Here is a 24222-nt window from a genome sequence, read left to right as displayed (position 1 = left end):
AGCAAATTAAAAAAAAGTAATGGATTATAACTCACAGAATAAAAATCCATTAATCTTTTACAAATAAAAACTAAATAAGGCAAAGGAATGGTTCTTCCTTATAGAATTCTAACAAATGTAGAAGGAACGACAGAAACCGAAAATTACCATTTGACTAACTCCATAGTAATAACTATTATATACAAGAATCATCAATGAATGCTAAAATTATGAACTGAAAGAAGTATGCTGAGAAATAGAATATATAATCTCAAAGTATGTCCCCACGATTAACTTATAGTTAATAAGTCAGTTATACCTAAATAGTAATAGCAGAGAAACCCGACAAATACCACCTTAACCAAGTGAGCAAAGTGATCACTAATAATGGAACAAAACTATGCACCACCTGATGATTTATTTGGAAAGATACCACATCACGGTTACAGTATTCTTGCCAAAAATTTATAACCTGAATCACAGGAAATAGACAAAACCAAATTGAGAGCTGTCCTAAAAAAATATAACTGCCAGCATGCTTCAGAAGTCTCGGGATCATAAAAGACAAAGAAAGTCTGAAGAACTGTCACAAGAGAAAAAGAAAAGATATGTCAACTAAATATAATATGTGACCCAGTAAATCAGAATAAGGACATTAGTGGGGCAACTGGATTAGATAATACTGTGTCTATGCTAACGTCTCAATTTTGATGATTGTACCATGAAATGTAAACATGAGAAGAATACTGGGTATTCTGTGTTTTTGTATCCTTTTAAATAAAGTCTGAAATTACTCCAATATGAAAAGCTTTAAAAGTTAAAAATTTCTGGGCCTCCCCGGTGGCGCAGCGGTTGAGCGCTGGGTTGCGAGGCATCGGTTCAATCCCAGGGTGCTCCTGGGCCACCTGAGGAGGGTCCCACATGGTGCGCAGACCTCTCCTGCCGCCCGCTGCTCCCCTCAGCAGTGTACTTCGGTCTTTCTGCCTGCTCTGCTCCCCGCTCTGGCTCTGGTGAATTCGCTCACCCTCCCGCGCTTTTGACTGTACCCAGTGCTTGTATAAATAAATAATTAAATAAATCTTTAAAAAAAAAAAAAGAAAAAAGAAAATCTTCAAATCTTTAAAAAAAAATTAAAAATTTCTAAACACTCTTATCTCACAAGAATGCGAGGAGCCATGTCTATTTTATTCATTAATAACATGTAAACCAAAACTAGTCTAGGACCTTGCAGAGGAGGTGCTTAATATCCACCCTATTAACAAAGTTTAAATGAGTTGCTTCTGATATTTCCATTGTGATTCTAGCCAGAACAACCAGTAAAACAATGCAGAACAGGTCCCATTTATAGCAAAGTACTATTATAGTAACATATAACTTATCTTTTTTTAAAAGATTTATTTTTTTTTTCATTTATGCATACAAGAACTGGGGTATAGGCCAGAGGTGTGAGGGTAGGGATGAGAGGATTCAAGAGAGACAAAGTGGGGAGCAGAACAGGCAGATGTACTGAAATACATTGCTGAGGGGAGCAGCAGGCGAGACAGGGCAGGTCTGATGCACTATGTGGGTCAGCTCCCTGGGCAGGGATCGAAATCCTACTGCAGTGGCTGCTGATAGCTTGATAGCACTGACTTTAACCCCTGCACTACTAGGGAGGCCCCTAACATAAAACATATCTTTGAGTTCAATTTCTAAAGCTAATTTAGCATGCTGGTCCTAGTTATATGGCTCTGTAAAACCATCTTCCATAATAAAGCCAGATCAAAAGATGACCCAAAGAGACTTTACACACTGAGAAAATCAGCACCTGTATTTTAAAAATTCCCTGGAAAACTATCTGGCATGTGACATACAATTTGTTTCGAGTGGTTTTCCCAGTAACTGATACCAATCTGTGTAATCTGCTGATCCACATGCCCCATATATCCAACAGGTATGTCTACTGGATAACTAAATCTTTAGTCTTATCTCAGGCTGATTCTAAAATTCACCTGTGGTTATTTAAAGAACATATTCTGATCAACACATCACACAGATCTCATTCTAAAGCTCTTACCCTTATGCAAGGCTAGATCTATGAATTGTAGTTTGTGACGTGAGCCAATCTCAGGACACTTCTAACCCCATCCGTCACTCCCTCACTCTGTTAGGATCAGAAAAAAGGAAAGGAGAGATTCATTATGAGACTACCCTGGCAAGCTCCTTGGTTAACCACAGCTCTTGTTCCCTCACATCATGGCTTCTTAACTTTGGCATTATAACATTTCAGACTGAATAATTCATTAGGGGGGCTGCCCTGTGTGTTGTAGGCTGTTTAGCAGCATGCCTAATCTCTACTAGATGCCAAGAGTGACAACCAAAAATGTCTCCAACACCAACAATGTTCAATGGTTGGGGAGGGAAGAGAAAATGTCAAAATTGCCTCTCCCCATTGTTAAGGACCACTGCCTAACAAAAAACATTATCAAATCAGGGGAAGCAGGTTTGCTTTCCCTTTCCCCTGGTTGCTGTTGCTTCTTGGCCTAATGCTGACTAGCACACAGTCCCTGTGTTTCAGATACTGAAATACCATCTCTCTCACAGGGGAACTCATTTGTTGGTTTTCTGTAAAGTTCCCAAGAGGAACCACTGCTGGATAAGGCACTGTAGTGACTCTCGTGAGAGCAAGCTAAGGCTGGGGTTAGGGAAATAGGGCCAGATTCAAACCTCCCCCTCTTTGGGATTGTGATATTGGTATGTAAAAATCTCTGCATTTATGTGATATAATGTTAACATTTAGGGAATCTGGGTGCAACAGAGAAATTCTATGCACTATTTTTACAACATTTCTGTTCTGTAAGTCTGAAATAGATAAAAAAAATTTTTTTTAATGTATCCCTGAAGAGGGATGTTATTGGAGTAATTAAAATGTTCTAAAATTGGATTATGATAGCTGCACAACTTGGTAAATTTACTTAAAATCACTGAAAAGCAAACTGAAATGGGTGGATTTCATGATATATAATCACAGTAATTTATTCTCTTTAGGAAAAAAAAAAAACCACCTGTAATCTCATACTAGAAGTCAAAGATGCCAGCAATTACAATGCTGCTGGATAAAAGTCTCTAAGAAAGATATACAGGAAGAAAATCTCCCCAAGCAGTGATCTGATCTCTCAGACCACCATCCTCACTTCCCCAAGCTTTGAGCTTTGGTTAAGAATTCCAGGAAATCAGAAAAGATCTACATTGATAGTTATAAGCTATCCAGTTATAGAAATATTGCCTCTAAAAAATAGGACAAGGATTTCCTAAAAGATATTTTTAACTTTAAATCTACTTCAAAGTAGTCCTTCCTTTATTTCTGTGTGTATACTATAGCAGAAAGCCCACTCAACAGTACTAAGCAACTACTGTGTGCACAAGTCACTTCAAATGTGGTTTATTACCAACTCCATCTATCACCTTGCAGATTTTTAGCTTATAGGTTCTTCTACGGTAGCAGATACTATCAGCAAAAATCTTCATACAATTTGAGATCAAAGTTTTAAATCTCTAACTTCCAAACAAACTGATACACTAATTTGGGGGATTTTTTTTTTTTTTTTGGTAAATAAATCAGTATTTTATTTCAGACATGGATTCACTGCCACTGGTTGGGACACTGAACTCATATCCATCCTAAGTTTAAAGATTTATTATTAAATGTTGAGCAATAATTCACCATAATAAAAAATTCATTCTTTTAAAGTACTTTATACAATTCAGGAGTTTTCAGTATATTCACAAAGTTGATGACCATCATTACTATATAATCCCTGATCATTTTCATCACCCCAAGAAGAGACCATGTTACCCATAAGCAGTCACTCACTATTCCCTCTTGTCCTTCCCCATTCTCCCAAGTACCTGGTAACCAATAATCTATTTTCTGTGATAGACTTACCTTTTTCTTATTTTCCTTTGGAAACACCATTTATACACATTAAACATAAGTATCATTTGGCCATGGATTTTGGTAAAATATGTATTACTAATATGCAACATTAGGGCCACTCTGGTGGCCAGGGGTTAAGAGTCAGTGCTACCAACGCAACCGCCCACTGCAATCCTGAATTCGATCCCCAGCTAGGAAGCTAATCCACATGGCGCAGCAGACCTCTCCTGTCTCGCCCGCCTGTTCTGTTCCCCACTGTCTATGGTGAATCCTCTCACCCCCTGCATCTCTGGCCTGTACCCCAGTTCTTGTATGCATAAAGAAATAAATCTTAAAAAATGCAACATCAGTATCACTAATCCTATCATGTGAGAGAGTAAGCTTATCCATGATTATCAGTCATGCCATCAATAATCTTAATAAGAAATATGTACAGGTTACATGTAAACATTATATATAACATTATACACACACACACACACACACACACAGAGCGCATATATAAATGGCTAGAGGATGGCATGATAGTGCCTGAACACTTGTGAAGAATGAGACACAAAGATGTATTATAATCCCCAAGTTCAACTCAGATGGAGAACATACCTAATGATACCCAATACCAACTATAGCCAAGAGAATTCTATGATAGAACTACAGCAATGTAGTTGCTTCAAATACAACGAAGTTCTCTGCCCTCATATGTTTGGATCCCTGTGCACTCAGGGGCTGACAGTACAGGCATTATCAAACCTCTTTCATTTTGAGTCCAGATAGCCCAGTTTCTCGGGAGAAGTATAGGGCAAAAGCACCATCTGAAGAGGCTGCCAAACTTCTAGCTACCACTCAAAGCAGCACTACACTTTTTAGGAATCTCTTATGTGGATAAGCAGTCATGGAAAAGGAGGACAACCATGGAGAATCCAAAATCAGAATCACTTTTTACTCCTAAGTACTTTACATATGCTAGTCACTGAGGCAAGCACTTCACATACCCTCCATACTCTACATTCTGACAACAGCTCTGAGACAGATACTATGAATTACCCCCTCCACACACACACACACACACACATTACAGATGAGAAAACTGAGAATTAGAAGACACAAAAGAGCTAGGAAATGATGCAGCTGGAATTCTAAAGCTGACTGCACTTCTAACTCCATATTGTTTGGATATATACAAAGTCATAAACCAAAGTTATAATCAAGATCATAAACTGAACTGTGCCTTTGTATTACCCCTCAGCTGGTTAATTAGAATGATATATATTCTGTTTATTTTTTCAATAATTACCCATAATCAAGTTCTAAAAGGTCACAAGACTGAAAATTAGCACTTTGCACAATCCCATTTTTATGAAAAGTCAGACATTAACTAAAAATACAGAAATTATAACATCAAAGCACAAGATTAAAATATGGAGGCACCTTTCCAATTTAGGACAAATTAAGAACTAAATTAAATTATTCCATAGAAATGAACCATAATAGGGCCTCCCTTGTAGCACAGGGGTTAAGACGCAACCTATGAAGCAATCTGCAGCCACTGCAGCAAGAGTTCAATCTCCGGCCGGCTAAGGAGAAACCCACATTGCGCAGCAGACCTCTCCTGTCTCGCCCGCTGCTCCCCTCAGCAGTGTATTTCGTCAATCTGCCTGTTCTGTTCTCCGCTCTGTCTCTGGTGAATCCTCTCACCCCCCACATCTCTGGCCTGTACCCCAATTCTTGTATAAAAATAAATAAATCTTTTAAAAGAAAGAAAGAAATGATCCATAATATACAATAAAAGTAATTACAAACCTCATAGGAGAAAGTTTCCTAAATCTGGTCTGCCAAATGATGTTTATTTTTCAAATTCAAGAAAATTAAACTGAATCCAGTTTAGAGGACCTTTTATAATTACTGGAGAAGTCTGAGATATGACAAAGCCAGGGACTGGTTATGAGAGCTTAGAGTTTTAAAGTAAAAGGTTAGATGTCCAGTATGGTCTAATTGTAGCCCATACCCCATATGTGGTACATTTTCCACTCTTCAGAGAATTTAAGATTTGGAGGTGAAGGCAGTAGAAACTCCTACAGAGAGTGGAGACAGTCCCCTGATAATCAGTCCCAGTCAACATATTAAATGAAAAGTATTGTGGTAGCAAAAGTAATCCTGAGCATTTTCAAAAAGTTCCTTTTTAGCTGATATTCCATGAAACCAAGATTGCAGTGTCTATAATTTAAAACTTTCTCATTCTGGTCAGATGAGTTGTGATAATAACAAATACTCAATATTCTTTGGATGCCAAACTCAGTCAATTCTAAATTTACATGCATTGGGCCTCCCTGGTGGCACAAGGGGTTAAGCGTCAGCACAATGAAGCTATCCACAACTACTGCAGCCTGAGTTTGATCCCCAGCCAGGCAGGTGACCCACATTGCGCAGCAGACCTCTCCTGTCTCGCCTGCTGCTCCCCTCAGCAGTGTATTTCAGTCAATCCGCCTGTTCTGCTCCCCACTCTGTCTCTGGTGAATCCTCTCACCCCCCGCACCTCTGGCCTGTACCCCAGTTCTTATATATATAAATAAATCTTTAAAAAAGTAAATAAATTTACATGCATTAACTTATTTAATCCCTAGAAGTATAAAGATACTGAGACACGAGACACTTGCACAAATGCCTGCACTCTTGACAGAGGTGGGATATAAGACCAGCTAGTCTATACTCCAAAGTCCTGTGTTTAACTACTACCAAATACTAACTAGTGGCCAGTCAAGACTAAATCACTAGATAGGCAACCAAATTGCATAATCAAATCATCAACCCTTGAAATCATTTTAAATTCCCTGAATACCCCCAATTCTCTGAAAGTTGAAAGTTCCAATAAATGTTGATTTGCTTTTATTTTCCTTTCTGTTTTTCACCAGTACCTCTACTGAAGGCAATCAGGAGACGGTAGTAAAACTGAAGTTCCAGGGAAGAATGGCATGACCCCAGCCAAGGTTATATAGCTGAGCTCTGGTCAGGACACCACATTCTTCTCAGTGAAGTAGTTTTGGGGTGAGGGTTTAGGTGGACTTACAGGTCTTTGTAAAGATTTTGTTGCTGTGGCTTGGGATGCGCACCTTTGTTTCATACAGTATTATGTCATTGTTATCAATAGAGTAAGTTTCCAAAAACTGGGTCTTAACCCATTTTTATTTTCTATCATGGCCTCATAAATAGTCTTCTCATCTCCCAAAAAACCCTAAGTTTCACTACTGATTTCATTTTAATCACAAGGACAGATCCATTTAAGATTTGGCTTCCTTCATTTATATTCACAAACACCTTGGCCACCCGGGTATCTTTGAAAACCCAAACTCTCTTAACTTTGGTGACACAGAAACACTTTCATAAAGCAATGTACTCTACAGCCTTCAACTCCATACCAGAAAAAGTCAGTGTCTGAAGGAATTTTCATGTTAAGTAGTAATAGTATCCTTTGCCTTGTACTTTATAAAGCGAGGCTAATTCTGTCCTACAAGTCAACGTCATCTTTGGCTAAATATGGCCATTGATGCTAAGAAAGACGAGTAGAAGTTCCAGAAAAATAAATTATTCTCTCAGAATTTTCTTGTGTAAGGGCATTTTAGTGAACATTTGACCAAAAAGAAACAGGCAACATATATCATATGTGCAAATTTGGGAAATAAAATGCTAATTTCTACAGGCCAAATGACAATAGTTTGAGAAAGCTAGTACTCACAACTGGGCAAGCACTGAAAAAGACAGATAACTCTAACACAAAGCTTCTTATTCCCTTTCCCAGTCCCAGTGCAGTGGCCAGACACAGTGATATCCACCCTGTACCTTTCATAGACCTAGTAATAGAGAAAGCCAAACATATGTTAATATATGATGTTGCTAGAAATACTTTCTGCATTAGGAGTGAAACAAAAGGCCTCACAGTATTTGCTGGTTTTCTACTTGTCCTAGACAGAGCTGATATATCTCTGGTGGAAAGTACTTCCCCATACAGCTGCTGGTTAAGTGATGCTCTGGTGAGTCCCCCTGGCCACAATGCTCAGTATTACTACAGAGCTCCTACTGCAAGCATTGGGAAAGGGATAGAAGAGCCTTGGCTATCACTCTGAACTGCCTCCCTATGGCACATGTACCCCACAATATTTGAGAAAGCAAGCAGGCAGAAGACTCCTTTATTCCTCCGCACAGGTCTTTAAGTATCAGTCAATGATAAAACAATTCACTTCGAGTCAGAATAGCAAGGAGTTAGAAAAAATTCAACCAATGCATTTCTCAACCACACACACACTCACACACACACACATTCTACTCAGTAGTGTCCCGCATATGGTAACTCAGAATCTTTACCAATCTGGTCTACAAATAAAACCTGGAGGGAAGAAGAATGAATAAATAGATCAGACGTTCATCTTCCATAAACACTTGCTTTACACGTTCTCAGGAGTCTGGACTTCTCCTCTCACACTGTTATTTCTTCCATAAGATTTTGAACTACTGTACAATTTGGAGCTGATGCCACATCCATTTCCTTAAAGAATTAGATTTAATAAACTCCAGATATAAAAATAATTTATTTTCTTAGAATTATAACCGGAAATTGTTTGACATGAGGAAGAGGGAGAGGAAAAGGAGGAGATAACAGACTAATTTCAAATGCTTCCTGGCTACCAGGTACTATGCTAAGTGTTTGGCACAAATTATTCACCAAGAGACACTACTCAAATGTCATATCACTCCAAGAAGTATCCTTGACCACACCCTCTAAAATTACTTCATTATACATTCTCTCACCCTGCTTCATTATCTTCACAGCCCTTACTACCATCATTTGTCTACTTGTTTATGCTGTCTTCTGTCATTAAAAAAAAAGTTACCACAATCTGTCTTATTTATTAAAGCATTGCTAGCATTCAGCACTCATGAATGTATGTTCTCTTTTAATGCACCTCAGAACCCCATGAGGTAATGGTAACAGAGGGGACTGAGGGAGGTTGAGAAACTAGCCAGAGACAACCCAACTAGGAAATAATATTTAACTATAGAACCCATATTCCTTTCTTCTTTGTTTTTAATTGTACTATTTTTATTGAGGTAACATTAGTTTATAACACTGTATATGATTTAGGGGATTAGGGTCACATCTCTTCAGATGTAAGACAAAATCTCTTTCTGTGCCACTCTACCAAAGTACAGAAGTGTACCTAATGACACCATTATCAAAAAATATTCCATGAAAATGATTCAGTTGTGGCAGAGATTGTTAAAGAGAGATTATTAAAAGTGTGGTTTGGGGGCCTCCCTGGTGGTGCAAGGGGTTAAGACAGCCTATGAAGATATCTGCAGCACGAGTTCGATCCCTGGACAGCCAGGGAGCTACCCACATGGCGCAGTAGACCTCTCCTGACTCACCCACTGCTCCCCTCAGCAGTGTATTTCAGTCAGTCCACCTGTGCTATTCTCCACTCTGTCTCTGGTGAATACTCTCACTCCCCACACTTCTGTCCTATACCCCAGTTCTTCTATGCATAAATAAATCTTTAAAAAAAAAAAAAAAGAGTGTTTTGGATCATGAAGTCTATGCAGATCAACAAGAGAGTATCCTACTGTGTGGCAGTGCTAACAGCATACCCTCTGTCCTATGACTAGGAGAATAAAACTCTGGGAAATGGGATCAGCCAATTAAAGATATGGTAATGTCTTGTTAGGGATAACTCCAGTGAATATTAAAAATGAGAACAGATCAAAAGCTGGAGTTTATAAGAATATACTGGGGTCCATGGGTACCACGTAATCTCTATTCGCCTTTCTTAGTCTGAAATTATAAGGTCTTAGGAAATACTTGTACTCCCGCACAAAGTACAACACAGCATGCTATGCATGAGAATGGCTACTATCTCATACCAGGAAGAATTTTGGCTCTGCCGGCTTTGTTCTCGTGCCCCATTTATTGGGCAAGGATAATTCATGAGGGACGGATGGGATAGAATGGATGGGGAGGGAGGGTGTGGAGGGTGATGTCCATAGGTCAACACCCCCTTTCTACTGCTTGTGTAAATGAACATTTTCTCACAGGTGGCTCCAACAGAAATCCTACCTAAGAATAACCTTGTTTTTAAAGAAGGCTGACCTTGTTCTATTTGACACTACCCTTTAGAGGAACGGATACTTTAGAGAGGACTTTTTGTTGGAATGGAGGGGAGAGACATTATGTTAGAACATTATTATTTTCAAGATCAAAGAATAAATGACTCTGTTAAAAAGCAACACCCTTTACAAAACACACAGTTGGGAGAATGGTGCAAAAAAGATTGCATCTGCCATGGTTCATTCTCCATTTATGTTTCCATCACTCATGGTGTTATTTAGTTGAATGGCAAGAACTTAATGACCACTCACTAATAACAACAAGAGGCTTATGAATTAAATGAGTATTCTCAAATCAAAATATATTGTTAGAGTGGAATCAAACATAAGCATACAGATTGGGATCTTCATTCTTTTCCCCCAAATACTGGCAGATAACAGTTTCTGACATAATTAGTATCTGTTAAATGACTGACTCAATGATGGACACTGCATAAAACAGTCAATGAAAACCTGCCAAAGGAATATGGCCTTAATCCAGTCATTTTCTAAGGACTTGGCAATATTTATATTACTAACAATAGGTACAGATAAATCAAAAGTTTCCCCTTATCAGTCTTTGCTACCAAAGGATTTAAAGCACGTCATCTCCCTAGCCCTAAGGGAAGAACATGGCCAATGAAGGGAAAAGGCCAAGTGTGATGGGTAAGACTGAATGGAACAAAGCTGATGAAAGGCATTAGACCATACAAAAATAAGAGTTCCCATGCAATACTAGTTTTTTCTTCAGAGTTATCTTTTAAAATTCTGGGCACATTTTATTCACACTGCTAAGTATAGACAGTAGATACATAAAAATCAAACCCCAAGCTTCTTTCTCCTACTTTACAGAAGGAGGAACTGGACACTACAAGGAAAACAACTCTACCTAATACAATGACAAGAAGGGTTATATCCATATCGTAATTTCTACCAAATTACCAGGAAAGGTTCAATTAAAGACCCAGATGACAACTCTTAAGTGGCAAGCTGATATATCTGGATGGGCAAAACATAAAGTACAGATTCAGATTCACCAGCTCTGACTATATACAGCCATGAACTTGAGTACAAAACTCCAATTTGCAAAAAACACTGATGAATGCAATAGACACAAACAATCCACTTCTCCTCTTTGAAGGCACCCTTGCAAAAATAGCACATGCAGGCAGAACCTAAGTGCTATGCCATAGGACCTGCCATCAGTGGCCTTCACCCTAGGTCTAGGTATAAGTATTGACCTAGAATTGACCTGGTTCTGTGCCAGGCAGAACCTTGGGATTACAGACAGTAAAGGATCATTCTCTGTATGAGGATCCCCATCTCACTCACACTCCTAAGGGCAGCACTCCAGAACTGTCACTTTTTTCCATCAACTGTCTTTGGAATCTAGTCCAACTGCAACTGGGCTCTAGTTTTTAAAATATACACTGTGCCCATTAACTCCAGAGAAATCTTCCCAGCCTCCTTTAAAATTTCTCCTCACAGCCACCTTCTGTTTGGATTGTGGTATACTCCAAATACAGATTTCTGGTACCTTTCCAAAAGTTTAATCATTTGAAACCCTCCCTCCCCGTACATAAAAAATATATCCTTCCAGCATCATTTGACCGAAGTATAAAGCAACCTGGTTGGCCTCCATGCATCCGATGGCATCTTCCAAGAGTGAAAACTCCACGCAGACATAGCCATAGTCGTAACCTGGGGACAGCATTTAAATACAGACGGGAGTGGTGTTAGTGCCTTGCAAACACAAAAGACACACTTAAATCCCCTGTTTCTGAACCCCTTAAACATAAGCCCTCCCATTTAGTCCCTCCCTCCCCTATGCTAGGCAAAGTTGCTACCCCAAACAGAAAAAAAGTACTGAAGGAAGTCTGGGTGTTTCTGAACTTTGAAAGTCATTCCAAAATGGCATTTTATATTAACCAAGAAGATCCTTTGCCCGCATTTGTGCTGATGATCTGGCCAGGATGCCCCAGAATTGGCAATCCCAGTGTTCAAGTGAGGACCCGAAACATTTTAATCACAGGCTGAATCTTCTGGAAAAACAAAGTCAACAAGAACAGAAAAGTATCTGGAAAAAAAAAAAATGTATCCCGAGAGAGGAAGGAGAAGCAATAATCCCCAAAACTATGCTAATAGTCACCACTTTTCAAGCAGAAACCACCTTCAAAGACAGAAGTGCTGACAGACTGAGGCAACTATTCTGTTTGGATACCACAGGAGGCTTCTGGTTGGCAGGGGACAGACCATTTCAGGTCTCCTCTTTTTTTTCTTGTTTCAATTCAAGTCATAAACCAGCTAAAATCTTTATGAAAGGAAGAAGGTGTAACAGCATAAATAAGTAGAAATAGCTGGGTCCAAAATTGTGCTTATGCACAAAGATTGGCGGTAGGGTAGGCTGGGGGAGAGACAGCAGTTGTTAGCAATTAACACATGTTCAAGAATTGTATACAGCATTAGTTTTAGAACACTCTTGCATCTTTCTTCTGAGCAAGTGTCATTAATGGCTCTCAGACCCATGAAAGTGGGAGGTCATGGGATTTACAGGCTGCTGAACCCTACTGCTAACCCATATAATTTCTGATACTGCTATCATATTCCTACAAAAATACACTTGTCAATGCAAAGCTCTGCGAGTGACTTCCACATTTCCTCCACTGCCTCACAGGATAAAGAGGTTCATCTTTAGGATTGACACTGTGCAAATGTAACAGCAAGAAAAGATGTGATAGGTTCAGATGAAAAATAAAACCCAGAGAAAGAAACAACACAAAACTTATGATAATTTGAGCACAAGTAATAATACATGTAACAATAAGATATAAATATCTTTGAATCAATGTATCAAAGGCAAAAAATAAAAACAAACTAGTGTAACAGAAAACACCAACTTAAAAAACTAACCAAACTTGTGAAATGAACTGAATTCCTTGTCACATAGACTAAATGCCTAAAACACTTTATCATGACAGTAATAAAATTTGACTTTAAGATTTGTTAAGTACTGTAAGTTCACTATGAAATGTTCCAATGTATAAACTGATTCTTACTTTGAATTTTAGGAAATGACCAGGAAGAAGGTAATAGAAATATGAGCACAACCTCAGGCTGAGATTTTCTGCCAGACTTCATAAATTTGGCCAAAACAGATTAAAACTAACCCCTGCAACCTCTACTTAAACTTACCAAAAATCACTGACTAGTAATTATTTCAAGAATTGGAACTATTACTGAGAAACAGTATATACATTTATTTATATCCTATTAACAATGGAAACTGTTTTATTACTTGGTTCCTTTTGAGCTGTTTTTCTTGATCAAATGCAGTCAACATCTCATATATAAAACATTCCACATTTTTTTAATGAGCTCTATTATTCTTAGAAAACAATGCAGAACACCAGAAGCAAGTGAGGTGACTTTTATCGCCAAATACCTACTACAAACACTCAAAATGCACATCCACAATTAGAAAGACAATCATGAAACAAGCAGATGTACTCTCAGTGTGCTGATTTCCTCTACAGAACAAATAGAAGGAGTGTCAAGATGTGTAAAAAAACAACCCTCTCTCCATACCTGCCAAAATGAAAAACACAGGGAACTACCACCAAATTGGCAAAGTCCTGAGTTTCCTTTCTGTGCTTAAAGTAACTATTGTGGCCCAGAGGAGCACACAGGATCTGTGGACAGAGAGAGAGAAAGGGAGAGAGAGAGAGAGAGAGAGGGAGGGGGAGAGAAAGAGACAGAGAGAGACAGAGACAGAGACAGAGACAGAGAGAGAGAGAGAGAGAGAGAGAGAGAGAGAGAGATTCATGACAACATTCATTTGCCAAAGGACAGACAGACTTTGATACTAAAGTCATTGGGAAGGGGAAGATATAATCCCTACGAAACATTAATAGAATCTCTACACATCAACTCAGCAATACTTCATATTGACAATGTACCTCGGATTTAATATTGAATTGACAGGTCAAAAACTTAATTTCTTCTGCCTAAAACTTTAGCTACCAAATAAGAACAGAAATTTAAAGTTTAATTATAATGCCTTAAAATTTTTTAAGAGCGCTTAATCTTTATCCCAGGAATTTTATGAATATAAGACTCATGGTTATTTTCAGGCTTAGCCAAAATAGATTATTTATATAAAACACTTGTTGGTGTAAGAGTGTATCCTAAATACTTTACATATAATCATTTAATACACAAAAGACTACTCTATAAAGTATTATTAACTTAATTTTATCCATGGAGAGGCAGGCAAAGAAAAATAATTTGCTCAAAATCATTTCATTGGTAAGTCACAACACCAGACTTCAAATCAAGCAGTTCAGATTCAAATCAATGTTTTCAATCACTACACTGTATATAACCTCTTACCCTTTACTATCCTAAACTGATTTAAGCAATCTGAATTCCAAACTCTACCAAAAAAAAAAAAAAGGCCCCATATATCTCAATAGAGATAAGATCGTATCTACAGTTAAGAAACACTGAAATGTGCAGCACAATATTTACTCTTATTCTAAAATACCCGTTGTGATTGGATTCGAGTCTGCAAGTTAGAAAGTATTCACACTCATAGACTGACTATACTGGCTATCAAAAGCCTCCTGAAAAGACAAAAACCCAAAGTCTTGTTGATAATGGTTGCAAAATTGGTATGGTAAGATACTCAGTATACTTAACATAGTGTTTTTTAAAAATGAGGATGATTTCATAAAATGTGTGTTGGGTGAAAAAGGGCTGGAATTAAATACAATGAAGTTGCATCTAACTCAGGTTAAAAGTCATCATGTGAGATGAAAACCATGCATTGTCAAAATCAGATTCGAACGCCCCAAGGGGAAGAACAACATACCATCTTTTCAATATAGGTTAAGTCCAACACTGCCAGTTTTTCCTCCAGCGTCGAAACAGATCACTTTTCTTTTGGTTGACACCAGATGAAGAGGTTGGCTTGCATTTAAGGGCCATAATGTATGAAAAATATATCACTTTAAATAACAGAATCACAGCCAGCACAATGAATGCTCACTCAGAGAAACTTGGAAAACAGAGCTCAACTGAAGCCATAGTTGAGTCACAACCCCACCTCTCATGCTCACTGCAAGAGAGGGAAAATGGGGTGTGGAAGAGGGGTTAAACAAGTCCAGGTGAATATACAGAAATTGGAAAATGATGTTATGCGACACAGCTGTTCACAAAAAGACTACAGTGGTTGTACTGTTATAATCATGGGATAATTTGGGGGTTTTGTTTGTTTCTCAAATGTGATTTTATAATTCACAGAAAAAGCTCTAGTAGCCCAGAAGATGTTCTATCCAGAGACCTAAATATTCTGAAACCAACTAACCAGACTTGCATTTAGAATTGTTAGAAACCATTTGAAATCATCAAGATGGTAAACTTAGCATTAATAGCCCCACACACAGATTCTTACCTAAAAAGAATAACCGAAAGTTCCTTTTATTACCTTTTTCTTCCACCATCACATGCTGGGAAGGATCTTTGTGCTGATTGATCTTTGTGCTCATTTATATAATAAATAGCATACCTACTCCATTTTCTAACCTAAATATAGAGATTTCTCAAAAAAAAGTGAATGCTGCTTATACTTTTCTTGGCAGTTTAGAAAGATGCGAAGGAAAGGAAATCTGGAAAGATAACATTAAAATTTCAATTCCTCTCCATCTTCATTAATCATGTAGTTCCCTATTCCCCCAAAATGTATCTGTAATAAAAGCTAGCCAGGTGCTTCACAAGATACAGAAAAGAAAGTCTTGATAAATAAAATCCAATCCCAGACCTAATCTTTAGTTCTCTGCCCCTAAGTTGACAGTGATGTTGGAAAACATAGCCCTTGACTGTTTAAGTCAATTGTTATCCTATAATATTGACAGCAAGCCTCACACTCATAAAAATTATACAGCAATATTTATTTAGGAAAACAAGATGAGGACCCCTGTATTCAAACTGATCTAGAAAAACACAACTAACATAAACGAGTTTGGCTGAATGCCCCATTAGGAGAGTACTGCTTGACTGTGAAAAAGCCCAGAATATATATATAGCAACACTGAAATGTAAAAAATCAGAATTTTGAAGAACATGGGGAGAGAGGAAAAGAATTCTCTTTATTTTATTGGATATCTTTGAATAAAAGGAAAAAAAGAGGTTATCCCCCTCTCCCCATTTAAACAAGGAATATTATTCCTCTAGGAATAAAGTATTATAAACACAAAAAGAACCATGAAAAATCTTAATAGAGATCAGAGGCCTTAGTTCCACAGGTGCTGTTTTCCTAGCTACATTTTATTAGAGGTAAAGGTTTTTAGAAAATAAGTATATTATTATCAAGTTAAGAGATTTCAGCAAAAACCAAAACAGAATCGATCTAGGCATCTGAATTCCTACCAATGGGAATAACACAAGAAAGGAGCCCTGTGTACATGATTTGCAACAGGCATCTTGCTTTGTTAAAACATCAAGTGAACATGCACCTGCAGCTTTCATTATGAAAATTAGGGAAATATATGATTTTATGTCACTCTACCATCTGGGAAGAATGGAATTGGCCCACATGAAATCCAACACTTTGACATTTTATAAGCACTTTCAATTCTCTTCCTCAGCTGTGCATACAAAGGTTACTGGTTCATAATAAAACAGATGAAACTAAGACTATAGAAACTTGATTACTCACTAACTTTTTAAAAAGCTATATATGGCCCTATTTCATTTAATTTTCCATCTGTGGCAACTGGTTATTCCAACTGGTTATTTAAAAAAAAATTTGGGGGGCCTCCCAGGTGGCGCAGCAGTTGAGCACTGGGTTGCGAAGCTGCCCGCAGCCTCTACAGCGCCAGTTCGATCCCTAGCAGCTCCCCGGCCACTGGCGAGGGTCCCACATGGCGCGCAGACCTCTCCTGCCGTCCGCTGCTCCCCTCAGCAGTGTACTTTGGTCCTTCTGCCTGCTCTGCTCCCCGCTCTGGCTCTGGTGAATTCTCTCACCCTCCCGTGCTTCTGACTGTACCCAGTGCTTGCATAAATAAATAAATAAATAAATAAATAAATAAATAAATCAATCAATAAATCTTTTTTTTTTTTTTTTTAAATCTAATTCTAAAAAAAGAAAAATTTTGGTGGGCCTCCCTGGTGGTGCAAGGGGTTAAGACGCAACCTATGAAGTTGTCCGCAGCCTCTGCAGCACAAGTTCGATCCCTGGCCGGCCAGGGAACAACCCACACGACGCAGCAGACCTCTCCTGACTCACCTACTGCTCCCCTCAGCAGTGTACTACAGTCAATCTGTTCTGTCCTCCACTCTGTCTCTGGTGAATCTTCTCACGCCCCACACCTCTGGCCTGTACCCCAGCTCTTGTATGCATAAATAAATCTTTTTTAAAAAATGGGGGGAAGTGGTTGTATTTTCAAGTAGTTTTCAAAACCCAAAATTAACTGTAGGGTCACTATATACTGATGATTACTTCCTGGGCTCAGGATAACATTTGTTAAGAAATTTTCACCTTTATTCAATTTATTCCAATTCCACTGGTGCTAGCAGTACTACTTGGGTATAGAGGAGCAGAGAATCCTTTCCCTCAGAGATTAATAGAAGAGTTATAGCAGGTAGCTAACTACAGACCACCTCAAGATGCTACAGAAGTTAAAAAAGGGAATAATCATTCTTTTTTTAAATTGAAAGATAGGGACTCTCTGGTGGTGCAAGGGGTTAAGATGCAATTTATGAAGCTATCTACAGCCACTGCAGGACGAGTTTGATCCATGGCTAGGGAGCTACCCACATGGTGCAGCAGACTTCTCCTGACCCGCCCACTGCTCCCCTCAGCAGTGTATTTCAGTCAATCTGCCTGTTCTGCTCCCCACTCTGTCTCTGGTGAATCCTCGCACTCCCCCACATCCTGGCCTACACCCCAGTTCTTTTATGCATAAAGAAAGATAAATCTTTAAAAAACTGAAATATAATTGACATTTAACATATTAATTTTAGATGTACAACATAATGATTTATTATATGTATATACTGTGAAATGATTACCACAGTAAGTTTAATTAATAACATCACTATACAATTACTTTTTTTCTTATAATGACTTTTAACATCCACTCTTAGCAATTTTCAAATATACAGTACAGTATTGTTAACTACAGTTACCATGTTGAACATTACATTCCCAGGATTTACTTATCAAGGAACAATTATTCCCTACAGAGCCAATGATCAAGTTCAATTTTTGTTCACTTGAAAACAAATGAACAACAGAGCAAGCATCAGAAGAGTGGAAGTTTTGCAGATCTGCCCTTTTGTCCAGCCAAGAACACTCCTGCCTAGCAGGAAAGATTGTGCAGGCGTGGCGAAAGAATTACCCAAGAGGAACAGCATCCTCTGCAGCATGATCACAGAACAAGAGATCTCATTAGGGAATAAGGCGTTCTTTTCATTTCTGTATCCCAAACACTAGCATAAAACCTGGCACACACTGATACTCTGTCAATGTGACATTAATTGTAATGACTATCTTCATTGGAGAACACACAAGAGAAGTAATTTCTACAGCTCTGTACATATGCAGAAGTTACAACCAGTTCTCTATGTGCTGTCAATCACCAGTCACATCTCTCTGGGCCTGGTTTATCTCATGCCATATAGCAATGATGGTAACTGCTAAGTAGGGTGGTTTCAGGGGTGTAAAAGATAATATACTTCAGTATATTTTTATTAAAAAGCACTGCCAGAGCCTGGATAGGAGGCAACAACCTATATTTTGCTTTCTTTCAAATATACCCCATTATTAACATTTCTTACTGATGAATTACCAAACTAATTTCAAATGAATACTAAGACTTTATTTGTTTCCCCCATAGGCCACAAAGCTATTTTCCTTTTCACTGGGAAGAAAAACATGGTCCATAAACACTTTATCCCACTGCCTTGATCCCAGTGCAAAAAAGCAAAACAAAACAAAAACACAAACAACTCACAACAGTTCTAAGGATTTCGGGAAAGTTCTACAAGGATAGTGGCTTCTGAGCTGGAATTTGCACAGGGTAAGAGCAGACCATACTGGCCCAGTCACTCATCTATTCCAGAAGTGAACTAACATTCAGAGAAGACTAGATAGCTGGCATTCTATAAAACTCATTTTGACCAGGAAACACACCTTATGTCTTCCTTTCAAGCCCTGTAATGGATACCCAACTAAAGGCACTAAATACCAACCAGATACAGCTTTGTAAACCCCCATCTGTGGTAACATAGAAAGACAGTTCCTTGTATCAGTTTCCTGACACACAGGTCTTAAAACTCTTGCAATTTTCTAGTGATAAGGATAATCTCTGACTGTCTTTTGTTCTAACAAGGCAACTCTTGGTGGGTTATAAGATAGTTCCAAGATGTGGCCTGGTCATCAAACAGCCTAGCCCCCCATCATCCAAGGAGGAGAAAGGGGGCTGGAGATTGAGCTAATCACCAATGTTCAGTGATTTAATCAATAATGCTTACATAATGGGACCCCCTCTAAATGGAGTCCCATTTGGGACATAAACCTCTAGATGACAGAATATGGAAAGCTTCCAGGTTGGTAGATGCATCTATGTCCCAGGAGGGTACTACACCCTAACTCCAAGGGACTGAGGTTCCTATGCATCTTTTCACCTGTCCTGATTATAAACTGGTTTATAAGTGTTTCCCTGAGTCTTGTGATCTATTATAGCAAATTATGAAACCTGAAAGGGGAGTTGTGAGAATACTCAACTGAAATGTGGGTAACCTGGGGATCTGACAACCTGGGGAAGTGACCTGAAGTAAGCTCATCATCTCTCTGCATATATGACAAAGACTTTTAACATCCACTCTTAGCAATTTTCAAATATACAGTACAGTATTGTTAACTACAGTCACCATGTTGAACATTACATTCCCAGGATTTACTTATCAAGGAACAATTATTCCCTACAGAGCCAATGATTAAGTTTAATTTTTGTTCACTTGAAAACAAATGAACAACAGAGCAAGCATCAGAAGAGTGGAAGTTTTGCAGATCTGCCCTTTTGTCCAGCCAAGAACACTGGACAACACTGCTTTCTGCTGACATCATTCCATTGACATGTTCAGACCTCCATCTCTCAACTCACCTGAAGGCCCCACACACACTTTATTTTATTTTTTTTTTTTTTATAGAGGCATGCTTTATTTATTTGTTTGCTGGTTTGTTTGTTTTGTTTATACATGCACTGGGTACAGTCAGAAGCGCGGGAGGGTGAGAGAATTCACCAGAGCCAGAGCGGGGAGCAGAGCAGGCAGAAGGACCGAAGTACACTGCTGAGGGGAGCAGCGGGCGGCAGGAGAAGTCTGCACGCCATGTGGGACCCTCCTCCGGTGGCCGGGGAGCAGCCGGGGATCGAACCGGCGCCGCAGAGGCCGCGGGCAGCTTCGCAACCCAGCGCTCAACCGCTGCGCCACCGGGGAGGCCCCCCACACACACTTTATATTGAGTTCAACTGCAAACACCTCTGTAATCAGCTAACTGACAACACTTGTCCTTCAGGCAGTCATTTTAAAATATAGAACTATTCTTGGTTATGGTTTTCCTAAAAAAATGTCCATTTCATTAGATATGGTCGTATATCTATCAAACATACTACTGTCTGACAAACAAGGTAATCACTTACTAGGATTTAATATTAATCCAAAAGTTAAAACAAAAACAATTAATTTAAAACAAATATTTAAATAGATTATAATGACACAAAAAACTCTATTCCCTTATCTAAAGGCTGCTTTAGTTAAGTTAGCTTTAGTTAAGTTAAACCAGCAAACCTATATAGTCTGGGGTTCTACTTAGTCAACAAGCCTTCAAAAGTGCTGACCAAGCCCTAAAAAGATACTTCTATTCTCTTATGCCACTCCTCCCTTCACTAGCTAACAGAACCAAACTCTAAGACACTACTCACATACAGTGTATAGGAACTTCAAGCTATCATTCCCAAGAGCCTAATGAGCCCCTATTCTGTAGTAAGCACCAACACCACTTAAAACACTTCAAAATAGGGACTCCCCGGTGGCGCAGTGGTTGAGCGCTGGGTTGTGAAGCTGCCCGCAGCCTCTGCAGCGCCAGTAGATCCCTGGCCACCGGGCAAACTTAAAAAAAAAAAAAAACACAAAAAAAAACACTTCAAAATACGTTAACAATCAGAGAAAACCTATTCATGTTACTGCTCACGGGACATGGCCAGGTTTTCTAGTCTCAGAATCTACGCCAAGATAATCTCTCATATGGAAGGTCCTTATAATGAGAACCTTAAAATGAACACCCATTCTCTTTTACAGAATCTTTTATTAAAAAAGTCTTTGGGGGCTTCCCTGGTGGCGCAGGGGTTAAGGACAGCGCTATCAAGCTATCTGCAGCCACTGTAGCACAAGTGCAATCCCCAGCCAGTCAGGGAGCTTACCCACACGGTGCAGCAGACCTCTCCTGTCTCTCCGCTGCTCCCCTCAGCAGTGTAGTTCAGTACATCTGCCTGTTCTGCTCCCCACTCTATCTCTGGTGAATCCTCTTACCTCCCATACCTCTGGCTTACACCCCAGTTCTTGTATGCATAAATAAATAAATCTTTTTAAAAAAATAAAAAAAAGTCTTTGAGGTGGAAAACTCTGAAAATGAAATAAATAAGGCAAATCTCAGATAATTCCAAAGATGACTAAAATGAACCCTCATTCAGGCACCTCTTTCCAGGCTCACATGATCGCTCTAGCACTGCATCATGAACTTCTTTTCTAAGTGTGTTGTTTTCCACTCAGCCACAGGGTCCAATCCACTCCCCCCACAAGACCTGCTCAGCTCTTGGTTCCCCAGACATTCCTAGTTTTGAAGTTCAATTCCCTTAAGGTTCCCCCTGCCCCCCATATGTACCAAACCTGGTAAGACTCCTGGTTGAAAACATCACCTTAACAGTTTTAGAGATGTGACAAGTAAATGTGATACTCTCTGATCAACCTTTGGTCAGTTCTTTTTTCCCCTAAGAACTAAAATTATTCCCTTGCCAAAAATGTTACAAAATGTGCATTTGCATTTCCAACTATAACTTTATTTCCCCTAGATGATGTTAAACTATTGGCATCTTGGGCCTCTCTGGTGGCATAGGGTTAAGTCTCAGCACTACCATGCTACTACCACTGTGGCCTGAGTTCAATCCCCAGCCAGAGCGCTAACCCACCTATGGCGCAACAGACCTCTCCTATCTCGCCCATTGCTACTCTTAGCAGTGTATCTCAGTATATCTGCCTGTACTGCTCTCCACTCTGTCTCTGATGAATCCTCTCACCCCCCCCCACACACCTCTGATCTACACCCAGTTATTCTAAGTATAATTTAAAAAAAAAATTGGTGTCTTTAGACACTCCATTTGAGTACCGTAACTATGCATCCTTTGTATAGTAAGTGTTGTTAATCCATTTCACAATGGAGTTCTGCCCTAAATTGAAAGCTCTTCTCTGGGTTTTTTTGTTTTTTTTTTTTTTTTTTTTAAGATTTATTTTTTTTTTTATTTATGTATACAAGAACTGGGTACAGTCAGAAGCGCTGGAGGGTGAGAGAATTCACCAGAGCCAGAGCGGGGAGCAGAGCAGGCAGAAGGACGGAAGTACACTGCTGAGGGGAGCAGCGGGCGGCAGGAGAGGTCTGCGCGCCATGTAGGACCCTCCTCCGGTGGCCGGGGAGCAGCCGGGGATTGAACCGGCGCTGCAGAGGTTGTGGGCAGCTTCGCAACCCAGTGCTCAACCGCTGCGCCACAGGGGAGGCCCTCTGGGTTTTTTTTTTAAGGAAGGTACTTCCATTTTATCAATGAGGGAGTAAAAACTTAAACCATTTCAATTGTGAAAAATGAAAGGATATGATTCTTAATGTTATCCTCAGTAAATGATAGAGTGTCATTTTCAGTATATCCAAATGCAAGGGTCACTGCAATCACTTCCTAAGAAGAGCTTTCTCTCCCAGGGCCTCAGAGAATGCCCAGTCACCAAAGGAATAGTCACATTATCAAAACAAGATATTACTTCTTCCTATAATATCATCTTATTAACCCTCTAACTTTACAATGCTAATAATAAAACAGTACTAAAATACTTACGGGCTTCCTGGTAGCTCAAGGGGTTAAATCTCAGCACTATGAAGCTATTGGTAGCCACTGCAGCAAGAGTTTGATCCCCAGCCGGCCAGGGAGCTAAGCCAACATGGCGCAGCAGACCTCTCCTGTCTTGCCCGCTGCTCCCCTCAGCAGTGTATTTCAGTCAGTCTGCCTGTTCTGCTCCCCGCTCTGTCTCTGATGAATCCTCTCACCCCCGCACCTCTGGCCTACACTCCAGCTCTTTGTATGCATACATAAATAATACAAATCTTAAAAAAAAAAAAAAAAAAAAAAAACAGGGCCTCCCCTGGTGGCGCAGCAGTTGAGCGCTGGGCTGCGAAGCTGCCCGCAGCCTCTGCAGCGCCGGTTCGATTCCCGGCCACTGGGCGAGGGTCCCACATGGCGCACAGACCTCTCCTGCCGCCCAATGCTCCCCTCAGCAGTGTACTTCGTCAGTCTGCCTGCTCTGCTCTACCCTCTGGCTCTGGTGAATTCTCTTACCTTCCCGCGCTTCTGATTGTACCCAGTGCTTGTATAAATAATGAATCTTTAAAAACAAAAAAAAAACTTCTGTAGCACTTCAATTACTATGGAGTTACTTTCCACGTTAAAGCACTTTTGCTTTAAATGATATAAATTCCTTTTGAAAAAACTTCACAGCAACCTTACAAGCCATACAACACTGCCCACCTAAAATACAAGATTTATTTATTTATGCATACAAGAACTGGGGTGTAGGCCACAGGTGTGGTGGGTGAGAAGACTCACCAGAGACAGAGTGAGGAGCAGAACAGGCACAATGACTGAAATACATTGCTGAGGGGGGCAGTGGGCAAGACAGGAGAGGTCTGCTGTGCCTTGTGGGTTAGTTCCCTGACCAGGGATCGAACTAGTGCTGCAGTGGCTGCCAAGAGCTTCATAGTGCTGACACAACCCCTTGCGCCACCAGGGAGGTCCCTACTCCTGTTTCTAACTCAGTTATGTACAACAGAACAAATCAGGTAGGCAAGGCATGTGCTTACCATGGGCTCCTAAAAT

At 39.6% G+C, this 24222-nt stretch overlaps 1 protein-coding gene across 4 annotated transcripts in view; it reads right to left on the bottom strand.

The window, feature by feature from the left end:
• The window catches only part of RBM6 (RNA binding motif protein 6), a 101597-nt gene that overhangs the window by 49548 nt on the left and 27827 nt on the right, over positions 1-24222 (bottom strand). For 2 of the 4 annotated variants that reach the window (XM_037529371.2, XM_054694066.1), the window contains one exon: positions 11655-11728. The exons of the other annotated variants lie outside the window; for them this stretch is intronic. In XM_037529371.2, the coding sequence (XP_037385268.1) occupies positions 11655-11728 (74 nt within the window). The remainder of the gene's footprint in view (positions 1-11654; positions 11729-24222) is intronic. 4 annotated transcript variants of the gene reach the window in all.

The sequence above is a fragment of the Talpa occidentalis genome, unplaced genomic scaffold (genome assembly GCF_014898055.3).
Source record: "Talpa occidentalis isolate TD23 unplaced genomic scaffold, MPIMG_talOcc4v2.1 talOcc4.10, whole genome shotgun sequence".
Lineage (NCBI taxonomy): Eukaryota > Metazoa > Chordata > Mammalia > Eulipotyphla > Talpidae > Talpa > Talpa occidentalis.
This window is presented reverse-complemented; position numbering and strand designations above follow the sequence as displayed.